This window comes from Eucalyptus grandis, chromosome 8 (genome assembly GCF_016545825.1).
Source record: "Eucalyptus grandis isolate ANBG69807.140 chromosome 8, ASM1654582v1, whole genome shotgun sequence".
NCBI classification, from domain to species: Eukaryota; Viridiplantae; Streptophyta; class Magnoliopsida; order Myrtales; family Myrtaceae; genus Eucalyptus; species Eucalyptus grandis.
In genome coordinates, this window is record NC_052619.1 from 39,867,644 (window position 1) to 39,879,360 (window position 11,717).

Genomic DNA, 11,717 nt, shown 5'->3' on the forward strand with positions numbered 1-11,717 from the left:
AACAGCAGCTTCCCATGATATCTCAGAGTGCTAAAACTAAGAGTTATGCTTTAAGTTTGCATAAAACCTTATGAGAACAGAAAACTAACGTTATGCTCAAGAACAGAACTTTTGTGCAAAGTTTCTATGGACAATGATATTCATCACAATATAATATGGCATTTTGCATATTTTTAAGTCAGCCGCTTGGGAGACATGTCTTACCCAACTCAGTGGAGGCTAATATACCACCTATACTCTATGTGGCACCTCAAACTCATCAAATGCCGGAGATCTTAACACAAGAAAAAACTGGGGCTTGTTCAAGTCCATACAAGGAATCGATCAAGTGCATGCGCAATGAAGCTGGACCTTTTGCCATCTCCATTCCAATCTCACCAGCAATGCCAAATATAGATAATGCCGAGGCTGTAGCTTCAAAGGCACGTGAAGGGTCAACAGCAACAAAGGCAGAAATGAGTGCCGTGACAGAACACCCGGTTGCCGTAATGTTCTGCATCATTGGAACCCCATTCGAGGCACCTACCACTCTTTTTCCATCTGTAATTATGTCAACGGCTCCAGATACCGCGACTACAGCTTCACTTGCCTGAGCCAATGACTTTGCTGCTTCTACTGCATCCTTTGAGTCATGGGAGCTGTCGACACCCTGTTAGAGGAAGGTATATGGTGAAGGACTAGTCACAAACATTACCAAACAAAGATTTGAGATTGATATTGTGCAGATGATGCACTTAAAAGAAATAGAATTATTTCAAAAAACAAAACATATAAGATAAGAGAAACCAAGTTCTATTTTCAATTCAAGTATGCGAGTTCCTCCAATCATTTTCTTTTCCGACTATGTCTCACATCTTAATAACTTCTGAGATTCAAAGAGGTATCGACTAACTGAGTTTTTGCGAGACATCATCAAGGGAGTGACGTGGGATAAAAGTCTGCAGGACTACAGGTCAAAGACTTCATGCTTAACGCATCTAAAACAAAGCAAAAAACCGCAAGCACATCTGACAAAGTTTCAACTGTTGCAGCAAGGACAATGTCTGTCCCTTAGATTACAGATTAAAAAAGATCACGACGTGCAGATTTAAGTCCTGTTCACTGTGATATTACTGACGAAAGGAATCATTCGGTGTACGGAAAATTGCAATCAATCTGTTTGAACAGAGAGAAAAAAAAAACATCCAGAGGCAAATTAATCAATGGTTTATAGCAGACCAATCCTGTTTAACTTTGCGCAAATTGTAGCAGTACGGCTCAAACTTAAATCTCTTAACTCGCATGACTTTATATCAGTCTGCACAAGTTTACAAACCCCATCACTACTGAAATTTGACCAGAGGTTGAAATAAGAACACCGGGAATCAAGTTCAACGTCAAATCGAAAAACCCAATTGCACTCACTAGCGAAAAGGCCTTTATCATTGCCAAATATCCAATAACGAGAACTCTCTCTCTCTCTCTCTATATATATAAGAAACACGTATAAAGTTACGGATTTGATCAAATCACCTTGGTGAATCCGACGGAGGCATTCGCGAGCGCGATTATCTCGGACCCGTTTCCCCTAATGACAGTGGGTTTGAGTCCCACGAGCTCCCTACAAGCGTTCAACCGGAAACCCGAAGCCCCAGCGGCCACCGGGTCGAGGACCCATGGCCTCCCGGAGCTGGCGGCGAGCTCGGCGGCGAGCTTCATGGCCGGCAGCCAGTCGGCAGTAAGGGTGCCGACGTTGACGCAGAGGGCGTCAGCATTAGGGGTGAAGTCCGGGAGCTCCTGGAGGAATGGAGCATGGCGGGCGAAGCGCCGGCGGCGAGAAGGGTGTTGGCCATCAGGTCCATGGACACGAAGTTGGTGATGCACTGGACAAGCGGCGATCGCCGCCTCACTTCGGCGAGGAAGGTCCAGGCGATGCCGGCCCATTCTGCGGAGGATTCTCCCATCGATCGATCTCGCTGCTCTGATCGATCGATTTATCCCTCTCTCCCGCGCTCTCTTTTCCCTTTTCTTATCAATACGAAGAGGGAGGGGCATGTGAGGGCGCGACTATAAATCTCGGGCGAATTATATTTTTGCCTATGGACTCTGGCAATTGTCGCGAGTTGCAGTATGGGCATGGAATCGACTTCTTTTCTTAAAAGATAGCTCATAATGAAATATGTTTTAAATAATGACTCGAACTGGTAAACTTAGTCTCGGCCCTCAACTCGCCAGCTTGTTTCCTCAACTCACATTGGCGCCACCTATCTCCTCCATTTAGGGCCGGAATCAGATCCCTCTCAAAATTTGCAAAACTGAAACTAATTGTTTTGTCCGCTAAGCTAACCAAAAAATCATATTCTCCAGAAATTGAATTGATGCAATTTTTTCACCGAATTGCTTCAAAAGACTGATTTTGGCAATTCTGGGGAATTTCCATCAAATATGGTTGTTGTCCCAACAAAGACAGAACTTAAGAAGAATATGTTGTCTCGATTTTCACCCAAAGGCCTAGATCATGCGTTATTTCTCCACAGGGATTTCATGAAAGTTCTTGGGAAATGTGGGGAGAATATCGCGAAAAGGGTGCTTCTAAGGGTTCCAAATGGGAGATTCTCTTCCTATTCAAGGTTGGTTCAATGGGCCTGGCTTCCCAGATTACAATATCTCTCTCGTCATGTAGATCTTTGTCTACCTTTCATGGGTAGTCTCATTCTGGCTTCTTCTCTTTAACCCTAATTGTCATCCTTTATCTACTTATTCTCGTTCATCGATCTTTCATTGCTCTCTCCCTTGTCTGTTCTCCGACAACTTTGTTGCTTCGTCGTCTTCAATGTCGCACATCAAACGAGAATCAACCTCTACTTCGTGTGGGTCTAAGGGCTTGCATGTCACCGATTCTTCATGATCGGCTTCAATGATACCTCAATTCAGCTGCTCCTGACTGTCAGGTTTTTAATTCTCCTTTGCACTCTTCTTGCTACCCTTTTGCTCTGTCGCACGATGAATTGCTCGGGGTGTGCTACCCACTGCTTATTGATCCAAGTAAATTAGGGTGATACTGTAGTCGGTTAGTTCAAATGGCCTCGAATGAGCAAGAAGAGTCGTTGCGACTAGCTACCCTGTGTCAACGACTGGGGCGCTTGTGTTCTGAAAAGAAGTAGAAATTTGGGATGAAGAACCCCCCTCCGGAAAGGTTGCAGGAGTGTCGTTTAACTTTAGTTGGGACTATCTTCTCCAATCCATCTGTCAATCTGCAAGCTTTCCAAAGTACCATGAAGCGGGCATGGCGGATAGACCAAGTCAAGATATCCTAGAGGGATGCGGGACGTACATTGTAAAATTTAAGTTAGCGGCCGAGAAGCGAGAGAATAGTTGAAGGTGGTCCTTGATTGTTTTCCAGACATTTAGTTAATTTCAAGCAGTGGACACCTAACACGCCTTTGCACTATTACGATTTTACTCACTGCACTTTCTGGGTACAAGTTTATGGATTACCTTTGGAATGGAGCACTGAACAACTCATTCGAAGGGTAGTTCATCAGGTGGGTAATGTTGTCATGATCAATTCGGATACAACGAGAGGATCGGCATTAAGAAATTGTAGAGTTAGGATCGACATAAACTTGCAAAAACCTTTGAAGGCGGAAAGCTAATTCGGATAGATGGGAAAATTTTGTGGCTTGATTTTAGATATGAATGATTGCCTCACTTCTGCTATTCATGTGGGAAAATAGGGCATTATGCTATGCATTGTAAAGAGTACCCTTATGACGACGCACAAATAGATGACAAAAACAAGATGGCCTATGGCCAATGGTTATGTGCCAAAGTTAGAGAGCATAGTCCTTATTGGCAAACATTCTATAACCCACAGAAAACTACAGGACAGATGGATGAGACTGTACCTGAGACACCCCCTGGTTTGCAGCTGACTCTCCCTCTATTGCCTCCACCGAAAATCATAACAAGTCATCATTTTGCTATGCCTCATTAGCAATCCCAAATGACAGATTTAGTATAGGGGGCTTAGCCCTGCGATTTGGTTCTTGCATCGGCAAAATTAAAAGCAATTCGGACTCAACCATTGGACAAGGCACCTCAAATACGAGAGAAAGACTACCGAAGTATCGCTACGGTGGGCACATCTAAAAAACATAAAAGGTTTTCACCTTATGAGATGCGCCACTCAGCCTCTTCAGATTTTGATGATACTCACCTCATGGACACTTCGGTCTATGCTGCAGAAGAGATGACAAAATAGGCGTTGGTGGCTAGCCCTAAATAGCCACCCCCAAGCAAATGAAGCTAATTTGTTGGGCTGTCGAGTGCAGGCAATCCCCTGACAGTTCGCGCTCTTAAGGCCTTAAAGGTCAAGGAAAAGCCCGACTTGGTTTTTATAATGGAAACCAAGAATAATGAATCAGTACTCCAACGTTTGCAGCGGCGTTTAAATTTCCAGCATGCTTTTGTTCGAAACCCTATTGGTTTGAAAGGGGGTCTACCGGTTTTATGGAATGATAGCTTAACTTTAAATATAGTTCACTCTCAGAGGACTATTTTGATATGATATGCAGTGACTTGATTGAAGACAGAACGAAGCGCATTACCTGTGTCCATGCCCCCTATTCCTACCATAAGCGACAGCTGTTATGGCAAGAGCTAAGACTGATCAGTATCTCCAACACCTTGCCTTGGATTTGTGCCGGAGATTTCAATGACATACTCTACCCATGGGAAAAGGTAGGAAAGAGGCCATTTGTTTCCTTTTGTCTCTGTTCCTTTAGATCCTTCATTAACGATCGTTCCCTAATGGAATTGGAAAGCAAAGGTTGTACATTTACTGGATGAACAATAGAACAGGGGATGAACTAATAAAGGAACATTTAGATCGGGTTACGTGTACACCTTTGGATTGGCGAGTGTTACATCCCGAGGCTAAAGTATTCGCTTTGTTGGTGTGGGTTTTGATCACAATCCCCTTGCTAACTACAATAGCACCTACTCGAAAATGCAGTAGACCTTTTGTTTATGAAGCTTATTGGAACCGGGATCCGAGTGCCGAAGATCATCTATAAGGCATGGAATTCAGTTAAGCAAAGTCATCCTATGCTAATGCACAAATTATGTCACGCCCCGAACCCCGAACGTGCGCACATCTCACTACGGTCAATTAAAAATGCGACATCCCAGGATATGTCGCCGACCCATTCATTTATTTACGCATGCGGAAGCGAAACAAATCCCCTGACAACATTTAACTTGGGATAGAAAAGCGGGCAATCAATCACAATACCAAACACTCATTTACAAACACAAAAGGGTTTAAATACAACACTTTGGACTTTCTACAAAATAGACCAGCTCGACAAAAAGGGGGACTATCCTACAACCAACTAGCGAGGACACGCTCTCCAACCCTTATGACTTCACCCCCGCAACTCCTCAAGGCCAATCAAGGCTATTTGGCCGCTCCGTCCACCTGAGGGGACTGAAATTTTAATCCACAACCAGGGATGAGACGATGTCTCGGCAAGTTCAACCCCTAAACCCCTATTAGAAAGAAAATACGCCGGGTGGCCTAGCCACATCACAGAATACTTACCTCGCCTCGGCCTTCATCTGCGAGGTTAGCACAATTTATATAATCCAACCACGTACAATTATGATAACCAAACAACCATGGCACAATCACATTATCAAACCAATTCAACCACTTGGATCGTCTCAGCGATCAATCGACTCGGCCGATTACATGTCATTCTACCAAATCAATCATTGCTCTCAACTACGGCCCTACTCGGCAAATTTAAATCAGTGGCATCACGGCCCTACTCGGCGCGACCTTTAACAGGTGGCAATTCACGGCCCCATTGGGCGTGACCTCTAATAGGTGGCATATCACGGTCTCATCGGGCACGACCTCTAATAGGTGGTTTATCACGGCCTCTCTGGGCACGACCTTTCACAGGTGGTTTATCACGGCCTCTCTGGGCACGACCTTTCACAGGTGGTTTATCACGGCCTCTCTAGGCACGACCTCTAATAGGTGGTATTTCACGGCCTCATCGGGCACGACCTCTTGTAGGTGGTTTTTCACGGCCTCTTTGGGCACGACCTCTAATAGGTGGTATTTCAGCCAATCTCCCATCGGTTTCTACACTTAGGATTTCATAAAGAATCCCTATAAATCACAATCACACTCAATTCATCACAACCAATCATCAATTTCAAATTCTACTAGACAAAGAACGATCGGCACGAAATTCTAAGCAAATAAGGTCCCAATGAAAATTTTCGGAATTTAATAAATAATTAAATTTATTCCGAAAATAATTAAATAATAATATCCATAGTTTTGAAATCCACACTCAATTTATAATATCCAATCATCAATTCCAAAATCCGAATGTACCGTAGTGACCAAGACGAAATTAGAATTTAGGGTTAGACCAAAATTTTCGGAATTTAATAAATAATTAAATTTATTCCGAAAATAATTAAATAATAATATTTTAATAATTTCGAATAATATATTATTATTAAATTATTTAATGATTTCGGGATATTTAAATAAATCAAAAGTAAATTCCTTTATGTCACATCAATGTTTATATTAATATAAACACCCACTTAACTTTAAATTAAACACAATTTAAGTTAATCAAGCACATTAATATAATCTACACTTAAATAAATTAAACTAACCACCTAATAACACTTAACATAAACTAAACACACCTAAAGCATCATTAATCCTCTAAGCGAGGTTTAGTGAGTTAAACTCACCGGATTAGCAAGCCGAGCGGACCAAAACGACGGGGACGCCGAGGAGAACAACTTTCCTCAAAGCGGGCCGAGCATCCGGGCTCGGGAAGGCGGCCAAAATGGGCCAAACATGGGCTGCCATACCCATTTTCTGGGTTGCTGATCGGGGCCGAGAGGGAGCAGATCCGGCGCCGGTTCGGGCGGCCAAGGGCGGCGGAGGCAAGGCGAAGCTCCGGCGGGCTAAGGCGGGGGCGCACGGCGGCTCACGGCGGCTGATCCGCAACCTAGGCTGGTCGGACAGCCTCCCAAACGTGAAGACGAGCGAGGACGACGGCGAACGAGGGAAGAGCAGCTGCGTGAGCGGGCGAAGGAGAACCGGCGACGAGCTGGCTTCGGCGGCTTCGGCGGTTCCGGCGACAGGCGACGAGCGGCGAAGGAGGCGAACGACGAGGGGCTGCTTCGGCTTCTTCCTCTGCAAATTTTCTGGTCTTTCGCACAAAGAAGATGGAGGAGAAGCCAACGGAAGGGAGAGAGGAAGGAGAGAGAAAGAGAGAGAGAGAGATGGGACCATTCCTTTTTTTTTCTTTTTCTTTAATCCCATGAAAATGGCTTCACCACATGACATCATCCATGTGATGTCATACTCCACTCATTCAAAACTCCCACAACCTTATTCCAATGGGTTCGATTCCATTTTCATGAGCCGATTCTTGTACATTCACTTTCTTGATTCTCATCAATTCTCTTCCAATTGAACTAAATTGAAGTCCATAAAATTAATCCGATGTCACCACACTTCAATTCACATCTTCACTTGTCATAGAACCAACTTAAATCCAAAAGTATGACCAAAAAGCGGGCCTACTAATTTCTCGAGCCAAATTAGCCATTTTCGATTTACTTGCTGAAAATTCGATTACATGAAAAATCTTCCAAAGATGATTCAATGATCTGCGAAATGATTTGCGACACACCCGAGACTTCCAATTTCGATTCGATCTCAATTCCACGGTTAATTTCACTTTGGCATGATCTGCCTTCTTCAACCTAGGGTAGCGCTTTAGAGATTTTTATGCATTTGACTGTGGTTGATCATCTCAAGCCACAATGTACATCTTTGAAACATTGGCGACTTTCGGTTGTCGAGGTAATCTCAATGTTTCAAATACGAACACAGGGTACCCAATCGATAGTATAGTCGGTCCGGTGTCGATCGACATGAATTGTGCGATCGGGTGGAATCACCCACACACGATCACATGCCTCGTCGAGTCGACCTATCTCAATTTTTAATCGATTTTAATTGTGCCGTAATGACCCTTGCCGACTAGCTCGGTCGAAGGTCGCTTCTGGTCAAATTCTCGAGTCGATGCATTAGAAACTCTTAACGAGCTTTACCCGATAGACTAGTTTCCACATGAGTGGCCAACCAGGAAAAGAACTATATGCGTGCCAACGAAATGCCCGTCTCAATTTATTGAAAATGGAATCGGAAAATCGGGATGTCACAAATTACATGCTGTTTCTATGGCTTTGAAAGGCTGGAGTCGCTCAAAATTTTAGAATGGCAACTTGCGGATTAATGCCTTACACCAACGGCTTGCGAAATCACCAATCGACCGTCTATCATGACCATGATAAAGAAGCGGCTTCTATTATTCGTGATGAAATTCGACACATATGGCAACAAGAAGAGCAATTTTGGGCTATGCGGTCTAGAATCAATTGGTTGCGTTGGGGAGATAAGAATACTAAAATTTTTCACGCCACCACTATCCAAAGACACCAATGAAACATGATAACAATGATACATGATGTTAATCAGGAATGGGTGCGGGATCCTCGAATACTAAGGGAGATGACGACTACTTTTTTTCTCAAACTTATATACTTCAGAGGGGTATTGAGACTACGGCCCTATTTTGAATCAATGCCCCATAGTTGTCACTCCAGAAATGAATAACCAATTAACTACTTCGGTCAATCACGAAGAGCTGTGTAGGGCAAATTTCCAGTTGGGGGTTTCTAAAGCTCCAGGCCCAGATGGTTTGAGTAGTCTTTTTTACCAGACGCATTGGGATATAATAAAGGATGATCTTATGAGGTTAGTGTAGGATTTCTTTAATTCAGGTGTGCTGCCCAGCAAACTAAATAGAACCATTATTGTGTTGATTCCCAAAACCAATCACCCTAAAAGACTAGATCAGTACAGGCCCATAAGTCTATGCAACTACGCATATAAAATCATTTTTAAAGTTATTGCTAATCACCTGAAACCATGGCTTCATGATCTAATAGCTAAGGAATAGGTTGTTTTTGTGAGTGGACGACAAATCCAAGACAATATTTTGATAGTTCAAGAAGTTCTGCATCAATTCAAGACAAAGAAATGGAAGCGAAAGTACAAGGTACTAATCAAGATAGACATGCACAAAGCGTACGATAGAGTTGAATGGGGTTTCCTTAGAGACTATTTGGTAAAATTGGGCTTTCATCATTGATGGATTATTTGGGTAATGCAATGCATAACTACCCCATCTTTTAGTGTACGTTTTAATGGGGAACAACTACCTTATTTCCAACCATCGAGGGGACTCCGTCAAGGTGATCCACTATCCCCTTATACTTTTGTACTAGTGGCAAATGTTCTTTCCACCTTAATTTCCCAAGCAATTGACGGAGGCCATCTTAAAGGGATAAAACTTGCCAGGTCATGTTCGACTCTCTCACACTTATTTTTCGCCGATGACTCAATCTTTTTCTAGATGGTACAATCACTTTGAATGTTAGAAGTTGTCAAATATTTTGAATCGGTATTATCCTGCCATAGGACAGGTCATCAACAGAAATAAATTTGGCATGTTTTGCAGTAAACATTGTCCTATGAGTTTGTAGGAAAATTTAGCAAGGGAATTCCGAGTTCCGGTGTTGCAAAGATATGGCAAATACTTGGGTATACCTTCGGACTGGGGACGATCTAAATGAGAAATGTTTTCTTGGATTTTAGCGAGTAAATGTAAAATTGGAAGGTTGGAAAGAATGACTATTATCTAAAGGTGGTAAAGAAATCCTACTCAAATCTGTTGTGCAAACTATTCCACAATATGCAATGTCTATCTTCAAGCTTCCTTAATCTCTTTGTAAATGGCTTGAACAACGAATATCCAGTTTTTGGTGGAAGAACGACATGAGCAGCCGAGGGCTGCATTAGAAGAAATGGGATGAACTAAAAATCAGCAAGCATAGTGAGGGTCTTGGTTTTTGAGACCTAATAGCTTTTAATAAGGCATTGCTGGGTAAACAAGCCTGGAGATTATTTCATAGTCCACTCTCTTTATGAAGTCAGATCTTTAAGGGGCTTTATTTTCCTAAAGACTTCCTCCACGCGGATAAAGGGTATCGCCCATCCTAGGGCTGGCGAAGCCTTCTTATTGGTAGAGAGGCCATTATCCCTAACTTGAGATGGTCTGTTGGTGATGGCAAGAAAATCAAAATCCAAGAGGATCGGTGGTTATCTATTGGAACTATAGTAGGACCAGCTGCAAGAGAGGAGCCGGAGTTAGTGGCCGATCTTATTGACCCTAACCACCAATCCTGGAATCTTGCTCTTCTCATGCAGCATTATGATGATTTGGTCATTAATGAAATCATTCGAATCCCTCTTAGACCACATTCTGCTTCTGACCAGTTAGTATGGGCAGAAACAAAAAATGGTCTTCATATGATGAAAAGTAATTATACTTCTATTATTAGCACATCAACTAACAGTAGAGATAATGAAGCATCTACATCATTCAAGCCTCCCAAAACCCTCTGGCGGCGAATATGGACTATGCAAATAGAACCAAAAATCCGTATGTTCTTATGGTCAGCTTGCCATAACTCACTTGCAACCAAAGCAAATTTGTTTCATAGACATATCACACCCGATCCGATTTGTCATCTCTGCAATCGACATGCTTAGGAAACCATAGAACATTTCTTTTTCTATTGTTCATGGACAAGGGAAGTCTGGAATCATCCTAATCTAAAGATTATAATCACACCTCATTCTGTTCATCGCCTGGACGCATGGATCACAGCAAGGATTACAGTTCAGAATACATTACCTAGAATAGAGACTATTGCGCACGTTTTGTGGCAGATCTGGTGTGGCCGCAATAATTTTATCTTCGGACATCAACAACCAAATCCCAACATCGCCGTGGAAGATGCATTGACATAGACCCGAATCCACAAAAGTTCTGCCCCTAAGCATCAGAAACTAAAGCTCTTTACTATCCACACCGAACACCTATGGAGACCCCCTGATCGCGGCACCCTGAAATGTAATATAGATGGGGCTTACAAGCCGAGTAGTCACTCGGGATCTATGGCGTGCATTAGTCAAGATTACAAAGGAATGCTGCGCGTTTTTCTTGGAGAATTTCCGGTGGTCTCTGCGCTTCAATCCAGGGTACAAGCGCTCGGTTTGACTCTTTGCCATTTGCTGCAACAGTGCCTCAACAACGATCACCTTGTGATTGAATCGGACTGCTTGATCTTGATCAAAACGGTGAACGAGCGAAAACTGCCACCGGAAGATCGCGTGCTGTTCGTTGAGGTCAACAATCTGCTTTCCTCTTACCCTAATTTGCAACTCTGTTTCTACAGAAGGGAGGCCAACACAGTGGTGGACTAGGCTGCTAAGGCCTATGGCGGGTGGATATGGCTGCAATTGGAATATTTTCCCCCTTTCTTTCTTCTAGACCTTGTGTACGCGGATCTTTGTTTCTTCTGGTTGTACTCTTTCGAAGTTTTAATATATAGTATCTTTCGACCAAAAAAAAAAAAAGGGTTCCAAATGGAGGAATTTGGCCAATGGAATTGGAAATAAGGGGTGATATGGTTTGATTATTGATGGGTTGGAACAAATTTTTAGAGCATTATTCTATTTATGATGGTCACTTCTTAGTATTCAATATGAAGGT

The 11,717-nt window shown here is 42.9% G+C and overlaps 1 protein-coding gene across 1 annotated transcript; it reads right to left on the reverse strand.

The window, feature by feature from the left end:
- Window positions 1–68: 68 nt before the first annotated feature.
- LOC120286874 (hydroxyethylthiazole kinase-like) lies at window positions 69–1,980 on the reverse strand. The gene is given in 3 exon segments (XM_039299453.1): window positions 69–649; window positions 1,513–1,781; window positions 1,784–1,980. Coding segments are annotated over 3 exon segments (819 nt in total). The 5' UTR covers window positions 1,944–1,980; the 3' UTR covers window positions 69–259.
- Window positions 1,981–11,717: the final 9,737 nt, after the last annotated feature.